Below are 25,361 nucleotides of genomic sequence, written 5' to 3'. Positions count from 1 at the left end.
AGTTGCAAAGGGTCATTGATAGATTAGGTGAGAGGGCAAAACTGTGGCAGATGGAATTTAATGTTGGAAAGTGTGAGATCATCATCTATTTAAATGGTGGAGCAGGCTCGAGGGGCTGAATGGCCTCCTCCTGTTGCTGTAAATGTATACAACTACTCAACATCACTGGGAGAAGGCAAACAATCCCATCATTGTCCATCACCGCACTCCCTGTTCTCTGGGTCCGAACCCCCTCGAAACCTGTTATTGCATTCTAGTGAATCAAGTCATTACAATCGAAATGAAGCCCAAGGGTTTTTGCCAAACTCTGTTTCATCAAAGGTGAGGCCCCTTTAACTGGACGGGTCACACCGTGAGGTCACAGAGCGAGCCTCACCCTCACACTGAGCATCACAGTGAGATCAGACATCACAAGAGGTTTGTAAACTGGGTCAATTTGAGGCAGGAGGCTGGACAACCAGTTTAAGTGAAGGAACGGGAGCTGCACTGACTGGGACTAACTGGCTGATCTATCTCGGAGTGAATGGGGTCGGGTAGAGGATCTGAACAGGTTTACTTTGTGAAGAGAACACATGGAAACATCATCAATTAGACAGAAGGTTGTGGTCATTGAAAGGTTTGTCTCAACGTGTTTATAGGAACATAGGAACAGGAGTAGGCCATTCAGCCTCTCGTGCCTGCTCCGCCATTTGATAAGATCATGGCTGATCTGTGATCTAACTCCATATACCTGCCTTTGGCCCATATTCCTTAATACCTTTGGTTGCCAAAAAGCTATCTATCTCACATTTAAATTTAGCAATTGAGCTAGTATCAATTGCCGTTTGCGGAAGAGAGTTCCAAACTTCTACCACCCTTTGTGTGCAGAAATGTTTTCTCATCTCACTCCTGAAAGGTCTGGCTCTAATTTTTAGACTGTGCCCCCTACTCCTAGAATCCCCAACCTGCGGAAATAGTTTCTCTCTATCGACACTATCCGTTCCCCTTAATATCTTATCAACTTCGATCAGATCACCCCTTAACCTTCTAAACTCTAGAGAATACAACCCCAATTTGTGTAATCTCTTCTTGTAACTTAACCCTTGAAGTCCGGGTATCATTCTGGTAAACCTACGCTGCACTCCCTCCAAAGCCAATATGTCCTTCTGAAGGGGCGGTGCTCACAGTACTCCAGGTGTGGTCTAACCAGGGTTTTGTATAGCTGCAGCATAACTTCTGCCCCCTTGTACTCTTGTCCTCTCGATATAAAGGCCAGCATTCCTTTTGCCTTATTGATTATTTTCTGCACCTGTTCATGACACTTCAATGATCGATGTACCTGTACCCATAAGTCCCTTTGGACATCCACTGTTTTTAACTTTTTACCATTTAGAAAGTACCCTGTTCTATCCTTTTTTGATCCAAAGTGGATGACCTCACATTTGTCTACATTGAATTCCATTTGCCACAGTTTTGCCCATTCACCTAATCTATCACTATCGCTTTGTAATTTTATGTTTTCTTCTACACTGCTTACAGTGACACCAATCTTTGTGTCATCGGCAAACTTAGATATGAGACTTTCTATGCCTTCATCTAAGTCCAACCGCAACATCGTCATCAAACCAGCGGACAAAGGAGGAGCCATCGTCATACAGAACAGAACGGACTATTGCAAAGAAGCATAATGACAACTGGACAACCAGGAACACGACAGACGGTTACCCGCAGATCCGACCAAAGAACACACCCACCAGCTCAACAAACTGATTAAGACCTTCGATCCAGACCTTCAAAGCATCCTACGCGCTCTCATCCCACGTACTCCCCGCGTGGGAGACTTCTACTGCCTCCCAAAGATACACAAAGCCAACACACCCGGACGTCCTATCGTATCAGGCAACGGAACCCTGTGTGAGAACCTCTCTGGATACGTCGAGGGCATCCTGAAACCCATCGTACAGGGAACCCCCAGCTTCTGTCGCGACACTACAGACTTCCTACAAAAACTCAGTACCCACGGACCAGTTGAACCAGGAACACTTCTCACCACGATGGACGTCTCGGCACTATACACCAGTATCCCCCACGATGACGGCATCGCTGCGACAGCATCAAAACTCAACACCAACAACAGCCAATCTCCAGATGCCATCCTACAACTCATCCGCTTCATCCTGGATCACAATGTCTTCACCTTCGATAACCAGTTCTTTACCCAAACACACGGAACAGGCATGGGGACCAAATTCGCACCCCAATACACCAACATTTTCATGCACAAGTTCGAGCAGGACTTCGTCACTGCACAGGACCTCCAACCAACACTATACACCAGATACATCGCCGACATTTTCTTTCTATGGATGCACGGCGAAGAATCACTAAAGAGACTACACGATAACATCAACAAGTTCCATCCCACCATCAAGCTCACCATGGACTACTCCTCAGAATCGGTTTCTTTCTTGGACACATGAATCTCCATCAAAGACGGGCACCTCAGCACCTCACTCTACCGCAAGCCCACGGACAACCTCACGATGCTCCACTTTTCCAGCTTCCACCCCAACCACGTCAAAGAGGCCATCCCCTATGGGCAGGCCCTGCGAATACACAGGGTCTGCTCAGAATAGGAGGAACGCGATGGACACCTACAGACGCTGAAAGACGTCCTCGTAAGAACGGGATATGACGCTCGACTCATCGATCGACAGTTCCGACGGGCCACAACGAAAAATCGCATAGACGTCCTCAGAAGACAAACACGGGACGCAACCAACAGAGTACCCTTCGTCGTCCAGTACTTCCCCGGAGCGGAGAAACTACGCCATGTTCTCCGCAGCCTTCAACGTGTCATCGATGACGACGAACGCCTCGCTATGGCCATCCCCACACCTCCACTACTCGCTTTCAAACAGCCACCCAACCTCAAACAGACCATCGTTCGCAGCAAATTACCCAGCTTTCAGGAGAACAGCGTCCACGACACCACACAACCCTGCCACGGCAACCTCTGCAAGACATGCCAGATCATCGATACAGATACCACCATCACACGAGAGGACACCACCCACCAGGTACATGGTTCATACTCCTGTGACTCGGCCAACGTTGTCTACCTCATACGTTGCAGGAAGGCATGGTACATTGGCGAGACCATGCAGACACTGCGACAACGGATGAACGGACACCGCGCAACAATCGCCAGACAGGAGGGTTCCCTCCCAGTCGGGGAACACTTCAGCAGTCAAGGACATTCATCCTCCGATCTTCGGGAAGCGTTCTCCAAGGCGGCCTTCGAGACACACGACAAAGCAAAATCGTCGAGCAGGAATTGATAGCCAAGTTCCGCACCCATGAGGACGGCCTCAACCGGGATCTTGGGTTCATGTCACGCTACACGTAACCCCACCAGCGAATAAAAGTTATCTGTTTTTAATACAACGGGTCATTCTCTGTCTTTCTCTTCCTTTCGGATGTTTCTCCCTCTCTCTGTCTTGTGTTCTGGCCGTTTGTATATTCGGTGGTCCTGTAGGTAACACCTCTCTGTCTGAACACTTTGATTGCCTTGACAACGGGCAGTTGGAAAGATTATCTGAAATCACCAGGTATTGTTCTCTGAATATAAATGCGAAACGTTCAAGGATTCACACACACCTGATGAAGGAGAAAGCCTCCGAAAGCTTGTGATTTTCAAATAAAATTGTTGGACTATAACCTGGTGTTGTAAGATTCCTTACATTCATCTAAGTCGTTAATAAATATTGTGAATAATTGAGGCCCCAAGACAGATCCCTGTGGGACTCCACAAGTCACATCCTGCCAATGTGAGTACCTACCCATTATCCCTACTCTCTGTCGCCTTTCGGTCAGCCAACTTCCTAACCAAGTCCGTACTTTTCCCTCGATTCCATGGGCTTCTATCTTAGCTAACAGTCTCTTATGTGGGATCTTATCAAATGCCTTCTGGATTATATTGTATCATTATTTGTGAAAGTCACAACGAGTAATATGGACAGTTTAACAGACCCAGTAATATTGATGCACAGTCGGGTGGAATAGTTCAATGTAATGTCACTAAAGGATCTTCCATGGCGTTGCTCATTAGGTAGTCTGGGGCCTGGAGCCTGGTTACTGATGGTTACTGAGCCCCACTCTCAGGTCCCTCCCTCCCTGTTGTCCCTCACTGATCGGCTGCTCCCAGTCCTTGAGTTTGGTGCTCACTCCCTGTTCTGTAAATGTAGACAACTACTTACCATTGGTAGATCACCCATGGCATTGCTCATAGGTAGTCTGGAAGGTGGGAACCAGTTACCAATGTTTGCTGGGCCTCACTCCAGTTGCTGTAAATGTTTACAACTACTTAACATCATTGGTCGAAGGCAAACAATCCCATCGCTGCCCCACCGCTCCTGACACCGGCCCACGGGAAGGGAATTGGATATAAACTTGTAAAGGAGAGATTTGCAGGACTATGAGGAAAGAGCATTGCAGAGGGACAAATTGGGGAGCTTTTACAAAGAGCCGGCACAGACACGAGGGACCGAATGGTCTCATTCTGTGCTGTACCATTCTATGATTCCAGGTACAGCAGTCTCAACCGATGATCCTGAGCTACAAAACCCAAAATTAATTTTCCTCATTGTAATTAGAATAGAGCGAGCCAGCAGAGTGGGAGAGGATAGAAGTCTTGGAGAGGGAGAGAAGACATTGACAGAGGAAGAGTTGGAGACAGGGAGTGGATACAGAGAAAGAGAAAAGAGAGAAAGACACAGAGAATATGAGGAGAGCTCAGAGAGTGAGGTGGGAAAACTTTCACAAGAGACTCTCAGAGGCAACTCTTGCAGCAAATAGGCACTGTACCAATTCCTTCCATTCTTTTGAGTGGAGGCAATATCTGAAACACCGAAAATACTGCATTCTGGGGGTGAGAGGGGGGAGATAGTGGCTGTTTTAAACAGAAAATGGAAATACTGCTCCTGAAATGTTTTTGATGTGGAACAGTTTATTATTTAATTGAACCCAGTGCATTGACACTCTGTTAATTAAAAATATAAAAAGATCTGGAGCTTGGGCTTGGCCTCAGACAATGAGACTGAAGGAGTCGGGGAGATACTCTTGACCCAGGTGTTTCTGGTGTCGTCTGGACTTGTCAATCCCTGGGTCCTTGCCAAGGACCTCCCAGGTCAGCTGGTTCAGGTCCTGTCATCTAAAGCACTCCGATAGTGTCAGACAAGCTCCTCTTGTGCCCGTGATCCTGGTTCACCTGAAGGCATGGCAGCCATTCTGGACCTTCTCTCTGATTCTGAAGAAGGTGTCAATTGTCCAACTCCAGAACCGGTGGAATCTTCTGCCTTTAATACTCAGGTGGCATCAGAATCTGTGGCCAGAAACGTTACAAGAAAAGAAACAATTCGATAAGTTCTGCACCCAACATCTGCATTAAGCATTTCCAGGTTAAATGGTTTACCAGACGTGGGCAGCTATAAAATGCCTGTCGTTGTCCTTGTTGCAATCCAGTGATTTTATGTGTAATTTCTTCTACTGCCACAGGTACACGGTTGGTGTCAGGATGAGTGAGAGGAAATGGGTGTTTTTATCAAACTCCCCACAGACTAAAGTTGTAACAAAACCACAAAGAACAAGTGGATCTAATACAAGTGAGAGCGTATCCTGACGGGAATCGAATCAATGCCAGTAGAGATACCACAAAGGAGGGAGCAGTGCAACTGAAATTCCCCTCACGCCATCCCTCTGTGTCCCATCCATTTCTCAGTGCCAACTCCACATCTTTTCATTTGCTTTTTAATTGACGGCCAAAAACCAACCCCCAAAGACCCATCTAAACGTGCAGCCAATGATTGGAGATGGTGTTAAACCCACTCTCTCCCTTCTCTCACATTTCTTTCACATCCCAGACTCCCAGTTTCAGCAAAATGTAAGGGTCAACCCACCAGGTTTATTTTGTTCACCTCCCCGGATTAACAAGACAAATAGATGTCAAGAGTACGGAACTGAAACTAAAAGTTAGGAGCTGGTTCATTGATTCTGATCATTGAAGCAAAGAAAGTGCCCAGAGAGAACCTTAGTCCCTTCCTCGATTGATTGTGCCTCATCTGCAGGCCCATCTGAGGAGTCATTGAAGGGTTGGCCAACAATTTACACTGATCACTAAGAGTGAGAAGTCTGTGGGTCTGTAGTTTGGACACTAAGGTCACCGAGCCTGTTATCCCTACCAGCTCCGCCTTGACTTATTCTGACATCTATTTGTATTGTTAATTTGCTCCCCTCCTCCCCACTCCCCTGGGCAGGACCTCCACGTCCAGCCATCTTGTCCCTGAATCGGCATCAAGCACCAACCCTGCTCCAACTCCAGGCTCAGTTCGGCACTGCTCGGGGTTAACTGCACTGGCACTGGAGAGAGCCCAGTCCATACAGTCATCTCCGACCGATGTCGGCTGGAGCTCCACCTTGGGACTGAACAGGAAAGTCTCGAGGGGGGACACTCTGGTTGTTGCCTCGATGGTGTAGAGTGGGACAGGCTGGTTAAAGCCACTCGCCAACCAGTCCCTGCCATCCCAGTCCACATCATCGGGTGAAGCCCCGGTACCAACTTGTACCGAGGCCTCCCGGGATGAAGAGGAAGAGTCCTCCTCTGGCACCAGCTGGCTCTGAGGTGTCCGTGCCTTCTGGTGCCAGAATCAGGCTGGTTCCCCCAACTGCTACTGTTGGTGAGTCCTTCACCAGAGGCATCCGTCGTGCCCTCTGGTGGCACAAACCCAGCCCCGGGACATTGGTCTCCAGTTGGCGCCAGCTCATTTGGGGGCACCTCTCTCGGAGGACTCGACCCCGCTCAGGGTCACCTATGCTGTGGGTGAGTTCCACTTTGCTGAGGGCAGTCACAGGTCTCCGTTCACTTTTTATAGATCTGTGTCTCCCCCACCCCCCACCACCTTCAGCCGCTCCCTGCAATTCCTGAGGGGCAGCCAGGTTCCAAAGGCTCTCACTCCCAGGGAGGTTACGTGTGCCTCAGTGGCACCTCCCCCGAGTGGCAGGGGCTCATGTCTCGATGGTTTAACTCGATCGGCACTTGTATTCATGAGCCCGTTGCTGGTACAGCCGCCCTCATCCCTGTTCCCAGGGGCTAACTATCAACCTTCCCTGTCGGTTTAGCCCGAGGAAGCTGCCTGGAGGCTTCCCACCTTCGGAAGCCCAGTTGGGAGCCTGAGTCAGTCCACAACCTCCAGTCACTGAGGCTTATTCATGTATTCAACACAAGGGTGACCCAGAGTCTGAACCTGTCGGTTCCGGTAGTCCCTGTCCTTCTGTTGGTTATGGCCAAGGTGGACAGCATCCATAGTGCCTCCGCCACCCTGCTTCACACCTTGCAGTTCACTGATCCAGCTGGTGAACTTTAGTCGTGAAAGCATCAGAAGGAAGGTCACCGCCCAGGAAACGAGTCCTGTTCCACCCACCACAATCCAAATGGTGGGACATGTGGGTCTGGTGGACCTTCCTGCAGGGTTTGGCGCATATCCCATTTTCCCTGCCACCAAATCCACTGGGGCCGGCTTTACTTATTGGCAGGCAAATGTTTCGCAGGTGAGTTGAGGGAACAATCCCTGCCACACAGTGAGGACCACCTTCAGAGAGCATCCACTGCAGCAGCAGGCTGTGTGGGTGCCCTCAATGTAGGAGCAGCGTCCATCATCCAGTGGATCTTGTATTGACAATTAGCTTGGCTGCGCACCTTGGGGTTCCTTCAGGAACTGTACAGCAACTACTGCAGCTGCCGTTTGATGCTGAGGTCTTCATTGGCAAGCAAATGGAGGAGCTGCTGCAGGGCTACAAGCATCTCCAGCAGAACCTTCAGGCATTCCCGGATTGGCACCCAAGGTAGGGAGGATACTATTTTATTTTGTAGCTTAGGCAACACCCCATTTACAGGCCCCTTCAGGGAGAGCAGCCTTTTCAAGGCTTTAGCTGGACCGCAATGTCCTTTGTACCATGCCAGCCCGTCATTCCAGATTAGGACCTGGAACGCAGGGAGCTCGCAACAAGTAACCTTCGAGACCCTGTCCAGCTCCACGTCCCCAAGCAGTGATCCTGCCTTGATAGCCCACCACAGATCTGGATGACTGGCCATTTCCAGTCCTTCCATGTGGAAGTGGATCACTCTGGACACTTGGGTTCAGGAGACCAGTAGTGAGTATCCTCTGCGTTAGCAGCTTGAGCCTCCATGTTTTTCACAACGTGGTTTGGTTTGACCATCAGAGGAACCATCTACTAGTGGGCATACTGGCAGGTGACATCATGGTCTTCTGCCATCCACACTGAGAGTGAGTGAGTGATTGTCATCCAGAAGGCTCAACTGTTGGGGATATTTCTCCAGTTGAGCCTTGCTCCGCCAGTAATGATTCCACCAGTCTCCTTTGTCACAGCATCTGAACTAGAGCTGGTGGTCCTGGGAGCACAGTGTTCTCCAGGGGTTGGTGCTACAGCCATCAGGCTCTTCAGCTAATGCTCTGACATATGGGTGGAGGTCACATTCAGGGTGAATGGGCTTCTAGGCCAGTGGACACGGATGGGTTCACTTGGCATTTCAACAGGCTCGAGATGTGAACGATACAACAGGACATTATCCACTTTCAGACTCGGTGCGGGGTAAGTCAGTGTGTCTCCAGACAGACAATATGGCAGTATTCCGGTCTGTCTACAAACAGGGTGGGACTCCCTCCTGGGTCCTTCTGTCAAGATGACACGTTGCTTCCCATTGGTGCTTGAACGATGGGGTGACACTCTTGGTGCCACATTTGGCCGGTGTGGACAACACTACAGTCGGCACACTCAGCTGCTCTGTAGTCCACCCTGACGAGTGGATGATCCACACTGAGGTAGTCCAGAATATCTTCAGGACTTGGGGGGGTGACCAGATCGATCGACTTGCTCGTATCACCAGACAATCACCAATCTGCTCGAGGACCTCAGACAGTCAAGGTGGAGGCTGGGACAGTCTTTCATTCTTTTGTTTCTAGATTCTGTTGCTCAGAGTTGCCTGATCTCCAGGATGCTGCAGAAAATTGCAGCAGAAGGTGGTTCTGGTTAATCCTTTACTGGCCTCACAGACCGTGCTTTTCAGATACCCCGGTGTTGAATGCTGCCAGTCTGACTTCAGGAGCCCATGGGAGAACGCCAAGTCATTTGAAGATTAAAGACGTCCCTACTTTTTTAGGGAATCTTTCTGCTTCATTCCGACATCCTCCAAACACTGCTGGACACTGTCCAACTGGTACTCAGGGTGAGAAGGGTGGACCCTGCAAGGGAACAGAATCCGGCTCCCAGGACAAATAGGTCAAAGTGAGTGTGATTCCCAGAAATGCTCGGGAACCAAGGGTCGAGTGAGAAGGAGGAATTAAAGGAAATTATTATTATTAAAAAATAGTGCTGGATAAATTAATGGAACTTAAAGCCGATAAATCCCCAGGGCCTGATAATCTGCATCCCAGAATACTAAAAGAGGTAGTCATGGAAATAGTGGATGCATTGGTTGTCATCTTCCAAAATTCTATAAGATTATGGAACAGTTCCTGCAGATTGGAGGGTGGCAAATGTAATCCCACTATTTAAAAAAGGAGGGAGCGAGAAAACAGGGAACTACAGACCTGTTAACCTAACGTCAGTAGTAGGGAAAATGCTGGAGTCCATTATAAAGGATGTGATAACAGGACACTTAAAAAATATCAACGGGATTCGGCAAAGTTAATTTGGATTTATGAAAGGGAATTCGTGTTTGACAAACCTACTCGAGTTTTTTGAGGATGTAACTGGTAGAATAGATAAGGGAGAACCAGTGGATGTGGTGTATTTGGATTTTCAGAAGGCCTTTGATAAAGTCCCACATAAGAGGTTATTGTGCAAAATTAAAGCACATGGGATTGGGGGAATATACTGGCATGGATTGAAAATTGGTTAACAGACAGGAAACAGAGAGTAGGAATAAATGGATCTTTTTCGGGGTGGCAGGCGGTGACGAGTGGGGTACCGCAGGGATCAGTGCTTGGGCCCCAGCTATTCACAATATATATCAATGATTTGGATGAGGGAACCAAATGTAATATTTCCAAGTTTGCTGATAACACAAAACTGGATGGAATTGTAAGTTGTGAGGAGGATGCAAAGAGGCTTCAAGGCGATTTAGACAAGTTGAGTGAATGGGCAAATACAAAGCAGATGCAGTATAATGTGGATAAATGTGAAGTTATCCACTTTGGAAGGAAAAACAGAAAGGCAGAGTATTATTTAAATGGTAATAGATTGGGGAATGTTGATGTACAAAGGGACCTGGGTGTTCTTGTACAACAGTCACTGAAAGCAAACATGCAGGTACAACAAGCAGTTAGGAAGGCAAATGGTATGTTGGCCTTCATTGCAAGAGGATTTGAATACAGGAGCAAGAATGTCTTACTGCAGTTATATAGGGCCTTGGTGAGACCACACCTGGAGTATTGTGTGCAGTTTTGGTCTCCTTACCTAAGAAAGGATATACTTGCCATAGAGGGAGTGCAGCGAAGGTTCACCAGACTGATTCCTGGGATGGCAGGACTGTCGTATGAGGAGAGATTGGGTCGACTCGGCCGGTATTCACTCGAGTTTAGAAGAATGAGAGGGGTCTCATTGAAACGTATAAAATTCTGACAGGGCTCGACAGACTGGATGCAGGGAGGATGTTTCCCCTGGCTGGGGGTCTAGAACGAGGGGTCACAGTCTCAGGATATGGGGTAGAACATTTAGGACTGAGATGAGGAGAAATTTCTTCACTCAGAGGGTGGTGAACCTGTGGAATTCTCTACCACAGAAGGCAGTGGAGGCCAAGTCACTGAATATATTTAAGAAGGAGATAGATAGATTTCTAGACACAAAAGGCATTAAGGGGTATGGGGAGAGAGCGAGAATATGGTATTGAGATAGAGGATCATATTGAATGGCAGAGCAGGCTCGAAGGGCCGAATGGCCTACTCCTGTTCCTATTTTCTATGTTTCTCTGGATCCAAACAGTGAGCTGAAGTGTCAGGATCAGGATCTGGATCCTGCCAGATGCTGATTGATGGCCTGGCTGTTGAGATGGAATGCCTATCAGATTAGGGTACACCAGCAGTGGGGCATTCATGGGCAATGTTCACTTTATCATGTCTGTCCTGGTCACTTAAGTCTCCGTTCCCCTACAAGTACCTCCATCCTCCTTGTCCTCAGTACTACTTGGTTAGTCCCCAGCAGTGTGTGAAGAATGCCTGAATGACCATCAGCTCCCTTGTAAGCTGATCGCGGTGTAGTCTGACCAGAACTGGAGACAGTACTCGAGGTATGACTGACAGGACTGGACACAGTACTCGAGGTGTGACTGACAGGACTGGACACAGTACTCAAGGTGCAATCTGATCAGAACTGGACACAGTACTCGACATGGGACTGACCAGAACGGAACACAGTACTCAAAGTACAGTCTGACCAGAACTGGACACAGTACTCGACATGGGACTGACCAGAACGGAACACAGTACTCAAAGTACAGTCTGACCAGAACTGGACACAGTACTCGAGGTGCAGTCTGACCAGAACTGGACACAGTACTCGAGGTGGGACTGACCAGAACTGGACACAGTACTCAAAGTACAGTCTGACCAGAACTGGACACAGTACTCGAGGTGGGACTGACCAGAACTGGACACAGTACTCGAGGTGGGACTGACCAGAACTGGACACAGTACTCGAGGTGGGACTGACCAGAACTGGACACAGTACTCGAGGTGGGTCTGACCAGAACTGGACACAGTACTCGAGGTGGGACTGACCAGAACTGGACACAGTACTCGAGGTGGGACTGACCAGAACTGGACACAGTACTCGAGGTGGGACTGACCAGAACTGGACACAGTACTCGAGGTGGGACTGACCAGAACTGGACACAGTACTCGAGGTGGGACTGACCAGAACTGGACACAGTACTCGAGGTGGGACTGACCAGAACTGGACACAGTACTCGAGGTGGGACTGACCAGAACTGGACACAGTACTCGAGGTGGGACTGACCAGAACTGGACACAGTACTCGAGGTGGGTCTGACCAGAACTGGACACAGTACTCGAGGTGGGACTGACCAGAACTGGACACAGTACTCGAGGTGGGACTGACCAGAACTGGACACAGTACTCGAGGTGGGACTGACCAGAACTGGACACAGTACTCGAGGTGCAGTCTGACCAGAACTGGACACAGTACTCGAGGTGGGTCTGACCAGAACTGGACACAGTACTCGAGGTGGGACTGACCAGACCCTGTACAGTTTGATCATGACTTCCTCTGACTGTATTCTCCTGTTTTGGATTTGTTGTCCAACATTATTTTATCTTTGTTGGTTACAGCTCTGTGTTAAGAACATAAGAACAGAAGAAATGCTGCATTTGTAACTGTTTTTGGAGGTCTCCTAGACTTGAATACTGGGATGAGGGGACATAGTCAGGATGTGCAGGAGTGAAGTTGAGAACATAAGAAATAGGAGCAGGAGTAAGCCAATCGGCCCTTCGAGCCTGCTCCGCCATTTAATAAGATCATGGCTGATCTGATCCTAACCTCAAATCTAAATTCATGCCCAATTTCCTGCCCGCTCCCCGTAACCCCTAATTCCCTTTACTTCTAGGAAACTGTCTATTTCTGTTTTAAATTTATTTAATGATGCAGCTTCCACAGCTTCCTGGGGCAGCAAATTCCACAGACCGACTACCCTCTGAGTGAAGAAGTTTCTCCTCATCTCAGTTTTGAAAGAGCAGCCCCTTATTCTAAGATTATGCCCCCTAGTTCTAGTTTCACCCATCCTTGGGAACATCCTCACCGCATCCACCCGATCAAGCCCCTTCACAATCTTATATGTTTCAATAAGATCGCCTCTCATTCTTCTGAACTCCAATGAGTAGAGTCCCAATCCACTCAACCTCTTCTCATATGTCCACCCCCTCATCCCCGGGATTAACCGAGTGAACCTTCTTTGTACTGCCTCGAGAGCAAGTATGTCTTCTCTTAAGTATGGAGACCAAAACTGTATGCAGTATTCCAGGTGCGGTCTCACCAATACCTTATATAACTGCAGCAATACCTCCCTGTTTTTATATTCTATCCCCCGAGCAATAAAAGCCAACATTCCGTTGGCCTTCTTGATCACCTGCTGCACCTGCATACCAACTTTTTGTTTGGACATGTTTCGTGTTGGGTTTACTGAGACTTGTAGCCTCTGCTATTTTGCTTTGTTTGATCTCTCTTTGCCCCTCTGATGAACCTTTTAACTTTTTCAATATATTTTTCCATTCCTCCCAGAGATCTCCTTCACCTCCCTCTCTGCAGGATTTGTAAAGGTTATTCTTAAAATTACAAATTTTTTTGTGTGTTTCTGATTTTTGTTCTGAACTGCTGCTGCAGGCCTGAAAGGGTTAATCTTCAGCAAAGGTGAATCATGAAATTAACATCGTCCCTCCCTACACCGAGTGTTTATAAGAATTTCACTTCCTGCTCTGGTTCCTCGCTCTCTCTTGTTCTGTGTGAAAGCTGCTTCAGGAGCTGGAGGAATGGAGCCCGGAGCTTTCGAGGATGAATTAACCTGTGCTGTGTGTCTCCAGGTGTACCAGGACCCGGTGGTGTTGTCCTGTCAGCACAGTTTCTGTTTGAAATGTATTGAGGGAGTTTGGGCCCAGACACCAGGCCCAGAAGGGTTTGAGTGTCCTCAGTGTCGCCAGAAATTCAAACCCAGGCCCAGTCTGGAGAGAAACTTCACGCTGTGTAATATTGTGGAAAAATACAAGCGGTCACAGCCTGCTGCTGATTCAGCCCGTGTCTTGTGTGAGTCCTGCATTGAAAATCCAACCCCAGCTTTGAGATTGGGGGTAATTTTAGCCAGGAGCCAGGAAGTGGGCGGGGGTCGATTTACGGACAGGAAACCCGGAAGAACGGGTTTCCCAGACATCCTTACGATTTTAAGGTAAGGATGTCTTTATTTTGACGGTTTCCCGATCGACAGGCCAGCCTGATTGACAGGCTGGTCTCAGTCAGATGGGAGCAGAGCAAGGAAGAGGTAAGTGTTCAGGTCAGCGTTAGATTGGATGGATGGGAGGGTGAAGGTCATCGGTGGGCATGGGGGCATCGGGGGCCATGGTGGCATTGGCGGTGTCGGGGGGAGTTAGTCATTGGGGTGGGGATCAGTCATAGGGGGGTTAGTCATCGGGAGGGGGATCGGGGGTCAGTCACCGGGGGATTGGGGGTCATCGGGAGTGGGATAGGGGGTCAGTCACCGGGGGATCAGTCAACGAGGGGTGGCGGGGTCATGATCGGAGGTCATCGCTGCAGGTGGGCTTGTCGGGCCGGGGGGAAGCACTCCTGCTCCTCTGGGCCCACAAGCTGTGCTATAAAGGCACTCACCTGCAGTTTCGGGCCTTCTCGCCTCCTCTCACGGTGTGATGGAGAAGGCCCAGGAATCCCGGGCCCCAGTGACTAAAATCACAAAACCTGACAAAATGGAAGGCCCACAGCCTCCTTGAAAGCTTTTAATGACCAACCCTCCTCCTGAGAGCGGGTTGGTCGCCCGCCCCTCGTCCCGCCCTCGTCCCGCCCCTGGGAAAACCAGAAATGGGCGGGTTGGGGGCGGGTTTTAAATTGTTGCAATTTTTAATGCACCCCGTCCCCAACCCACCCGTTTTTCAAAGTGAAAATCATGCCCAATGTGTCTGAAATGTGAAACATCTCTTTGCTCCCTTCATTTAAAACCACATTTACTGAAAGAGGCCGACAAAGATCACACCCTAATCGAACCTGTGGCTGATCTTACAGACAGGCAGTGCGTTGACCATAAGAAGGTTCTTGAATTCTACTGTGAAGATGATGCAGATTGTGTGTGTGTTTCCTGTACAATAATAGGGAAACATAAATCCCACACACTGCTGAGCCTGGATCAGGCACAAGCTGCAATTAAGGTGAGTGACACAATTCCTGATATTAAATACAGTGAGGGAGAGTTTTCCTGTTAATGACCAATATTTATTAGAACTGATTGCAGACAGTGCTGATTTAGCCCAGTGGTTTCTTGCTGCCCCGGGTCTGGGTTTACAGCTGTTTGTTTTTTGTCAGTCAGATTTGCTCCCTCCCCTTTCTCTTACAGTCTGTCTGAGAGATAGACAGGGTGGGCACTGGGAGGAGTATGAGAGTGGCCCACAGTGACTGCCCCTCACCCACACTCAGCCCCTCCTGGTGAGGGCACTGTCGAGCTCAGTAATTCACTGTGTGGGCACCTGTGAGAACTGGCACTCCATGGCATAGGGCTGTAGAGCAGAGCATGTTGTAGCCCTGTGTAACGCTGGGGTATTCTGCCATCTGACCAGCAGGGAGAGGACCATCACCGGTGGGGGGAGTGAGGGACACCCACGGGGGGAGTGAGGGACACCCAGGGGGGGAGACTCAGGGGCTGGGGGGAGAAACTGTTTCTCACAACAAGAGGGAATTGGTGTTTGAGAAATGCTGGTGTGACTGAGTCTGTCTCCCTTTCCCCTCGGCTGATTCCTGGAAATGGAGGAGCTGAGTCCGTGTGAAAATGCAGCACACGGTGAGTCAGTGTGAAAAGAAGCCGGTGTGTGTGTGGTTCCTCAGTTTATACAGGGCAGGGAGCGCCTCTTTACTGAGAGTCACAGAAGGGAATATTTCTGCTCAGGGCCCAGACACTGAGAATCCCCCAAACCACTTTCTATCCACACCCAGTGGGGTCACTCCTGGAACGGAATCATTTCCCTTTTACATTCCAGTTTCAATCCATTTTAAACATTTTCCAATTACCTTTACAGGAAGAATTGGAGAGAGAAATCGAGAGTCTTCGGGGAGTCCAACAGAATTGTTCCAGCAAACAGCGAGACTTGGAGAGATCAGAAGCTGAAATAAAGGTGGGTAAAGTGGGACTGGACCTGGATTTACTCTGGAACCTGCAGACAACTCAGGAAAATCTGTGGGAAATTCCTCCCCTTTTAAATGGTGGGAGTGACTCCATACCCCCCACATGTTCAGGGGGTCTGTTCCAGAGATCGAGGACTCTGGGGTCTAACCTAACTCTGTGCCTATGGATTTTATACACAGGCCCTCTAGTCCTACCATCCTGATCCATCTCAAGTACCTCACCCAACGAGTGAGTCCAATAATCCCTCGATCATTTTAAAAACCTCAATCATGTCCCTCTCGGCCTGCCTTTCTCTAAATCGCCCTCCCTCTTGGAGCCGATCCTCAGAACTAAAATCCATCAGACTACGTGTCATTCTGGCCACCGTCCTCTCCAGAGTCTCAATCTCCTTCACCAGGTGTGGGCACCAAAACTGGACCCATCACTCCAGGTGTGGATGGACCAGGTGGCAGTGCCACACACAGTCTAAATACAGTGCTCTTTCTATTAAACTCAAGGCTCAAGGCCACACTCGTTAAACTCTGTTTTCTCTCCCAGTAGACCCTCCCCCACTGCTTGTCCATCTTTAACGGGTAATCGAGTAGTGATCGAAACAAACTGTCCCGTCCCTGGAAAGTGCCGTGTGCTCAGGGTAAGAGCTGTGTGGAAGGGCCGTTTGTAATGAGAGTTGGTTTGGGTTTCAGACACGGATCAATGAGCTGAAAGGAAAGCTATCGAAGAGCTTCTCTGAATGGAGGAGACAGCTGGAAGAAGATGAAGAATACGCACTGAAACTGATCGATGAGGAGGGGCTCCGAGCTCTCTCTCAGATTAGAAGCTGTTCTGAAGCATTAAACAAGAGGATGGAACAGATTACATTAATAGATGGAGAAATCCAGAATCTGGTACAGAGGGACCATCTCTCCTTTATTCAGGTACATCTTCAATATAAACAGGGCCATGTCTGGGGAATGGGGCGTTTCTGTGAGGCTGGTGAGAGGGCTGAATTGTTTGAAGATTGTTGGTGGGGCCCAGCATTGGCGCTGCCCCCTCAGCCCTGCCCTCGGAGTGTTGGCGCTGCCCCCTCAGCCCTGCCCTGGGAGTGTTTGCGCTGCCTCCTCAGCCCTGCCCTCAGAGTGTTGGCGCTGCCCCCTCGGCCCTGCCCTGGGAGTGTTGGTGCTGCCCCCTCAGCCCTGCCCTCGGAGTGTTGGTGCTGCCCCCTCAGCCCTGCCCTCGGAGTGTTGGTGCTGCCCCCTCAGCCCTGCCCTCGGAGTGTTGGCGCTGCCCCCTCAGCCCTGCCCTGGGAGTGTTGGCGCTGCCCCCTCAGCCCTGCCCTCGGAGTGTTGGCGCTGCCCCCTCAGCCCTGCCCTCGGAGTGTTGGCGCTGCCCCCTCAGCCCTGCCCTCGGAGTGTTGGTGCTGCCCCTTCACCACTGCCCGAGGAGTTATATCAAATTTCATGGAATCTACAGCACAGAAACAGGCCATTCGGCCCATCATGTCTCTGCCGGTGTTTATGCTCCACACGAACCTCCTCCCTCTCTACTTCATCTCACCCTGTTAGTATCTCCTTCTATTCCTTTCTCCCCCATGTGTTTATCGAGCTTCCCTTTAAATATATCTGTGCTATTCACCTCAACTACTCCTTGTGGTGGTGAGTTCCACATTCTCACCACTCTCCGGGTTAAGAGGTTTCTCCTGAATTCCCTATTGGATTTATTAATGTCTATTAAAATACACTCTTGGACCTAATCCATTAAATAAGTGTCCTTTTCGAGTTTTTACGTTGCTCTTCAATTCTCAATATCTGGCAAAACCACGGATCAGGGGCTGTAACCTCAGTGACACAATAAAGTCTCATTATTGAACAGAATTGATCAAGCAGTGGAGGAGTTGAGGGGATAAAATTATATTTATGGCCCCTATTTCTGGTCTCCCCCACAAGTGGAAACATCTTCTCTCAGTCTACCCTATTAAACCCTTTCATCATCTTAAAGACCTCAATCAGGTCACCCCTCAGTCTTCACTTTCTAGAGAAAAGAGCCCCAGCCTGTTTTTTGTGATATATATTAATGATTTGGACTTAAATGTAGGGGGCATGATTAAGAAGTTTGCAGATGTTACAAAAATTGTCCGTGTGGTTGATAGTGAGGAGGAAAGCTGTAGACTGCAGGAAGATATCAATGGACTGGTCAGGTGGGCAGAAAAGTGGCAAATGGAATTCAATCCGGAGAAGTGTGAGGGAATGCATTTGGGGAATGCAAACAAGGCAAGGGAATAAACAATAAATGGGAGGATACTGAAAGGTGTAGAGGAAGTGAGGGACCTTGGAGTACATGTCCACAGATCCCTAAAGGTAGCAGGACAGGTAGATAAGGTGGTTAAGAAGGCAAATGGAATACTTTCCTTTATTAGCCAAGGCATAGAATATAAGAGCAGGGAGGTTATACTGGAACTGCATAAAACACTGGTTAGGCCACAGCTTGAGTACTGTGTACAGTTCTGGTCACCACATTACAGGAAGGATGTAATTGCACTAGAGAGGATACAGAGGAGATTTACGAGGATGTTGCCAGGACTGGAGAAATTTAGCTATGAGGAAAGATTGGATAGGCTGGGGTTGTTTTCTTTGGAACAGAGGAGACTGAGGAGAGATTTTATTGAGGTGTATAAAATTATGAGGGGCCCAGATAGAGTGGATTGGAAGGACCTATTTCCCTTAGCAGAGAGGTCAGAGGGCATCGAATTTAAAGTAATTAGTAGAAGGATTAGAGGGGAGCTGAGGAAACATTTTTTCACCCAGAGGGTGGTGGGAGTCTGGAACTCACTGCCTGAATGGATGGGAGAGGCAGAAACCCTCAACTCATTTGAAAAGTACCTGGACGTGCACCTGAAGTGCTGTGACTGACAAGGCCACGGACCAAGTGCTGGAAAGTGGGATTAGGCTGGGTGGCTCATTGTCGGCCGGTGCAGACACAATGGGCCAAATGGCCTCCTTCTGTGCCGTAAATTTTCCATGATTCTATGATTCAGTCTTTCCTGATAGGTATCACCTCTCAGTTCTGGTATCATTCAAATAAATCGTTTCTGCACCTTCTCCAGTGCCTCAATATCCTTTTTATAATATGGAGACCAGAACTATTCACAATACTGCAAGTGTGGTCTAACCAAAATTCTATACAATTTTAACATAAATTCTATCCCTCGAGAAATGAAAACCAGTCCTTTGCTTTTTTTATGGCCTTATTAACCTGCGTCGCTACTTTTACTGATTTGTGCATCTGGAGCCTCGAGATCCCTCTGCGCTATTTCGACTCTTGTTTTCCAAGGAGTTTGAGGCCTCCTTATTATTCCAACCAAAATGTAATGCCTCACACCTAACTATATTGAAATTCATTTGCCAGATACACACCCATTCCGCAAGTTTATTAATGTCTTCCTGTATTTTGTCGCAGTCTCCTCAGTATTAACGACACCTCCAATTTGGTGTCGTCCGCAAATTTTGAAATTGTACTTCCAATTCCCGAGTCCAAATCATTTATGTAAATGGTGAACAGCAGTGGTCTCAGCACCGATCCCTGTGGGACAACACACCCCAAGTTTTACCCTGCCCTCGGAGTGTTGGTGCTGCCCCCTCACCCCTGCCCTCGGAGTGTTGGTGCTGCCCCCTCACCCCTGCCCTCGGAGTGTTGGTGCTGCCCCCTCACCCCTGCCCTCGGAGTGTTGGTGCTGCCCCCTCAGCCCTGCCCTCGGAGTGTTGGTGCTGCCCCCTCACCCCTGCCCCCGGAGTGTTGGTGCTGCCCCCTCACCCCTGCCCTCGGAGTGTTGGTGCTGCCCCCTCAGCCCTGCCCTCGGAGTGTTGGTGCTGCCCCCTCAGCCCTGCGCTCGGAGTGTTGGCGCTGCCCCCTCAGCCCTGCCCTCGGAGTGTTGGTGCTGCCCCCTCAGCCCTGCCCTCGGAGTGTTGGTGCTGCCCCCTCACCCCTGCCCTCGGAGTGTTGGCGCTGCCCCCTCACCCCTGCCCTCGGAGTGTTGGCGCTGCCCCCTCACCCCTGCCCTCGGAGTGTTGGCGCTGCCCCCTCAGCCCTGCCCTCGGAGTGTTGGTGCTGCCCCCTCAGCCCTGCCCCTGGAGTGTTGGTGCTGCCCCCTCAGCCCTGCCCTGGGAGTGTTGGTGCTGCCCCCTCAGCCCTGCCCTCGGAGTGTTGGCGCTGCCCCCTCAGCCCTGCCCTCGGAGTGTTGGTGCTGCCCCCTCAGCCCTGCCCTCGGAGTGTTGGCGCTGCCCCCTCAGCCCTGCCCTGGGAGTGTTGGCGCTGCCCCCTCAGTCATGCCCTCGGAGTGTTGGTGCTGCCCCCTCAGCCCTGCCCTGGGAGTGTTGGCGCTGCCCCCTCGGCCCTGCCCTGGGAGTGTTGGCGCTGCCCCAGGATGGAGTGCAGTGAAATGTGGGATTATTTCCCATTCCTGTGACTGGCCCCACCTACTGTTATACACTGAACTCTTTACTCTCAATCCCAAATTCACTCTTTGGTTCCATTGGGTGTTGATTTGTTCGTTGACTGATTTGATCTCCTCTCTTTATTCACAGAACTCGAAGCAGCTCCTTTCCAGGTAAGTTCCTCTCAGTCATACAGTACCTGCTGCTGATAGGGAACCTTCCCCTGTATCTGGGAGAAGAGTGAAAGTAGAATCACCGCTTGGAATGTGTTGTGATTGGCTCATTCTATCCACTAACAGAGAAATGAGTGAGTGCTGAGATTTCCCAGTAATGTCAGTGTGACTGGACCCTCAGTGAGGGAATCCCACCGATCCCAGGTCCCTGGGAGGCTGTTCCTTCTCCTCTCCTCACTTCACATGATTGTAGAGAGTGTGATCCTGCAGAGAGGGGGGGAGCACAGACTGGAGACCCTCGGGATAATGATAATTATTAATAATAGAAAGATGAGGGCTCCAGTACAGAGAAACTGGACTGAACACAGACGGCTTTGAAAATCACAAACTGAGCTGAAGTGGCAGCAAACCAGGATCCCACTGCACGTGTGGAGATCAGTGTGAATGCAGGGAGACTGCAAATCCCGGGATTCTGCCATTTTCAGGATGGGTTGCTGCGGGGTCTCAGTACGAGCATTAGAAGGGGTGCAGGTTGTTGCACTGATCACTCGTTCCCCTTTGGGTTTCTGATCTGAAATGTCCCCACTGATAAAAACATTCTCTCCTCTTGCATTCCAGAGTGACTGAGACTCAGAGAGTCACAGACCCAGATGTTCCAGCGCTCACCCTGAACCTGTCCAATATATCTCAACTTATCCAGAAGAGGCTGAATGAATCGGAAAAGTATCACTCAGACATATTGGGAATCATTGGTGAGAACGTGCAGCTTTTCTCCAATATAAGGGACTGAGAGCAGGTCGGGTTTGTTGTGTTTCGACAGTTGGGAATATCCCCGAACTTTAATATCAGGTCCCTGTGTGTGTGGATCAGGAGCCTGAGATGAATCCTCAGTCCCCAGTCACACCTGCTTTAAACACTCCTCACTGTAATGGGCCAGAGCTTCACCCCCCATGGGTCAGGGAGGGGCGGGTCAGAGGAACGATGTTCTTACTGATAATTACTGGTCAAAATACTGGGGTTCACAGTATTACAGGTGGATAGTCACAGGTTTATTAAGCATATGATAACTATTATTGACAATAATTAAACATACACAACAACAGCACTCAGGAGTTTTTAACCCGGAGAATCCACACGTTAACAGTGAAATGGTCGGCTGGTCAGGCCCCATCAGATTCTGAGCTCTCTCTTCCCACTACGACTGTTTATCGTTTTTCCCAATCCTGTTGTGTTTTAGTATTACCTCTTGTTCCTTTCATGTCCCCTGTCAATGATTTCCACATCCTGATTGATCTGTCAATCAAATCCTTAGGATGAGGTCAGTTACAGAACCATCAAAGACATTCTAACCCTCCAGTGCACGTGTTGCTGTTCCTCACACTGGGCCGTGTTCCTTTCGACAGGGGTCTCCTTCCAGGGGGGCCTTTACAGACAGCTGTTTATGTCTCAATACAACCAGCTTCAACATTACAGACAACGAACCACCATTCCCACCTCTCTCATGTCCCTGTGAAGTTCAAAGACGAAGAGTTTACAAGATGCCGTTCCACTCGCACCGACACGCCTCCTAAGGTCTTGTTACAGGGTCTGTCCATATCAAAGGGAGAATCAAACTGCTGGTCAGATCAGTTCCAATTGAAAAGTTACTGAACACAGTTACATTAATATAAAGAGGAATCAATAACAGTCCCATTTGATTAACCCTTTGCTAACAGCGGAGTTACACACAGGAGGGAGAGAGCCCAGGGCACACTCCTGTATTCAGGATGGGACAGTAACAGGAGGGAGAGAGCCCAGGGCACACTCCTGTATTCAGGATGGGACAGTAACAGGAGGGAGAGAGCCCAGGGCACACTCCTGTATTCGGGATGGGACAGTAACAGGAGGGAGAGAGCCCAGGGCACACTGCTGTATTCAGGATGGGACAGTAACAGGAGCGAGAGAGCCCGGGGCACACTCCTGTATTCGGGATGGACAGTAACAGGAGGGAGAGAGCCCAGGGCACACTCCTGTATTCAGGATGTGACAGTAACAGGAGCAAGAGAGCCCGGGGCACACTCCTGTATTCAGGATGTGACAGTAACAGGAGCGAGAGAGCCCGGGGCACACTCCTGTATTCAGGATGTGACAGTAACAGGAGCGAGAGAGCCCGGGGCACACTCCTGTATTCAGGATGTGACAGTAACAGGAGCGAGAGAGCCCGGGGCACACTCCTGTATTCAGGATGGGACAGTAACAGGAGCGAGAGAGCCCGGGGCACACTCCTGTGAGCTGTGTGTTCCCAGTACAAATGTAAGGAATCTTACAACACCAGGTTATAGTCCAACAGTTTTATTTGAAAATCACAAGCTTTCGGAGATTATCTCCTTCGTCAGGTGAGTGAGTGAATGACGAAGGAGATAATCTCCGAAAGCTTGTGATTTTCAAATAAAACTGTTGGACTATAACCTGGTGTTGTAAGATTCCTTACATTTGTCCACCCCAGTCCATCACTGGCATCTCCACATCATGTTCCCAGTACAGCCGGTGCTGAGATTGTGGGGCTGGAACTGTGAGTCTGTGGGATGTGTTGTGTGCCGGTGAATCCCCTCCATTGTGTCTGGGAGAACGTGAGCACAGTGCCAGGGGCTTGTGTGATTAAACTGACTGCTACTGTGTGTCTCCACTGCAGTGTTTGCACTGAGTGTACAGCACTGGGACCCACACACTGCTATTTAACAGGGATTCTGATTGAAGGCCATTGATTTAACATGGGATGAATCCAGTCTAAGAGGTAATATGGGGCTGACACTGTCTGGGAAATACTGACACTCCCACCCTGCAGCTGTCAATCATTGATCTGAGTGGAATAACCCTGTCTGACCAATCTCTTCTCCCCTCTCTAGGGCAAAGGTCACCGATGAGCCTGGATCCAAAGACAGTGAACTGGAACTTGGTTCTGTCTGATGATCTGAGATCAGTAACATGGACTGAATGGGAACAGCCCTACCCACCTCACCCAGAGAGGTTTAAAGACCATCCTCAAGTCCTCTGCTCCCAGAGTTTCTCCTCAGGATCCCATTCCTGGGATGTGGAGACTGATGGGAAAGACTGGGGAATAGGGATTGTGTGTGGGAATGTCGAGAGGGACACGATGAACTCTGATCTTAGGCTCAGCAGTAAATCCTGGTGTTTGGGATTTTCTGCTGATTTTCTCAGAGTTTGGCACAATTACCGGAGCACTGGCCTCTCACCGATCCCGTCTAACATCAGGATCCGAGTTCAGTTAGACTACGAGGCCGGGACTCTGTCATTTCACCGGGTCACTGACTCACTGAGACATTTACACACATTTCAAACCACATTCACTGAACCCGTGTTTCCAGCATTTTATTGTGGGGACAAATCCCTAAAACTGTTAAATTAATCCTCACAGCTGAGACTCTGATGATGTCACTCTCGGGTCTGCCCCTCTGATGATGTCACTCCCGGGTCTGCCCCCTCCGATGTGTCACTCCCGGGTCTGCCCCCTCCGATGATGTCACTCCGGGTCTGCCCCCTCTGATGATGTCACTCCCGGGTCTGCCCCCTCTGATGATGTCACTCCCGGGTCTGCCCCCTCCGATGATGTCACTCCCGGGTCTGCCCCCTCTGATGATGTCACTCCCGGGTCTGCCCCCTCTGAAGATGTCACTCCCGGTTCTACCCCTCTGATGATGTCACTCCCGGGTCTGCCCCCTATGATGATGTCACTCCCGGGTCTGCCCCTCTGATGATGTCAATCCCGGGTCCATAAGACCATGAGATCATGAGAGATAGGAGCAGGAGTAGGCCATTCGGCCCCTTGAGCCTGCTCCGCCATTAAATGATATCATGGTTGATCTGATTTTTATCTCGACTCCACTTTCCCGCCCTTTCCCCATATCCTTTGACTCCCTCGCTGTTCAAAAATTTGTCTCAGTCAGCCTTGAATGTCTTCAATGACTCAGCCTCCACAGCTTTTTGGGTTAAAGAAGTCCAAAGATTCACGACCCTCTGAGAGAAGAAATTCCTCTTCATTTCCATCTTAAACAGGCGACCCCTTATTCTGAGACTATGTCCCGCAGTTTTAGATTCCCCCATGAGGGGTAACATCCTCTCAGCATCTACCCTATCGAGTCCCCTCAGAATCTTATATGTCTCAATAAGATCTCCTCTTATTCTTCTAAACTCCAATGAGTACAGACCCAACCTGTTCAATCTTTCCTCACAAGACAACCCTTCCATACCCGGAATCAACTGAGTGAACCTTCTCTGAACTGCCTCCAATGCAAGTATGTCCTTCCTTAAATAAGGGCACCAGAACTGTACGCAGCACTCCAGGTGTGGTCTCACCAGCGCCCTGTACAGTTTGGAGCATGACTTCCCTGCTTTTATACTCCATCCCCCTAGAAATAAAGGCCAATATTCCGTTTGCCTTCTGGATTACCTGCTGCGCCTGTATGTTGACTTTTTGTGTTTCATGTACGAGAACACCCAGATCCCTCTGTACCGCAGCATTTTGTAATATTTCTCCATTCAAATAATATTTTGCTTTTTTATTTTTCCTCCCAAAGTGGATGACTTCACATTTTCCCACATTATATTCCATCTGCCAAATTTTTGCCCATTCGTTTAACCTGTCAATATCCCTTTGCAGACACTTTGTGTCCTCATTGCAACTTGCTTTTCCACCTAGCTTTGTATCATCAGCAAATTTGGCCACAAGACACTCTGTTCTTTCATCCAAGTCATTGATATTTATTGCAAATAGTTGAGGCCCCAGCACTGAGCCCTACGGTACCCCACTAGTTACAGATGCCA

General features: G+C 49.4%; 2 protein-coding genes across 2 annotated transcripts in view; both read left to right on the top strand.

The window, feature by feature from the left end:
- LOC137312211 (E3 ubiquitin/ISG15 ligase TRIM25-like) overlaps positions 1–1,605 on the top strand; it is a 46,926-nt gene extending 45,321 nt beyond the window's left edge. Inside the window, exon 7 of the transcript XR_010960653.1 lies at positions 1,519–1,605. The gene's annotated coding sequence lies outside the window, so the exon portion shown is untranslated. The remainder of the gene's footprint in view (positions 1–1,518) is intronic.
- Positions 1,606–23,107: 21,502 nt separating this feature from the next.
- Positions 23,108–25,068, top strand: LOC137312212 (E3 ubiquitin-protein ligase TRIM39-like). The gene has a single exon (XM_067978862.1). The coding sequence runs from the start codon at positions 23,440–23,442 to the stop codon at positions 23,944–23,946; it is 507 nt and encodes a 168-aa protein (XP_067834963.1). The 5' UTR covers positions 23,108–23,439; the 3' UTR covers positions 23,947–25,068.
- Positions 25,069–25,361: the final 293 nt, after the last annotated feature.

Source organism: Heptranchias perlo, unplaced genomic scaffold (genome assembly GCF_035084215.1).
Source record: "Heptranchias perlo isolate sHepPer1 unplaced genomic scaffold, sHepPer1.hap1 HAP1_SCAFFOLD_404, whole genome shotgun sequence".
Classification (NCBI taxonomy): Eukaryota; Metazoa; Chordata; class Chondrichthyes; order Hexanchiformes; family Hexanchidae; genus Heptranchias; species Heptranchias perlo.
This window is presented reverse-complemented; position numbering and strand designations above follow the sequence as displayed.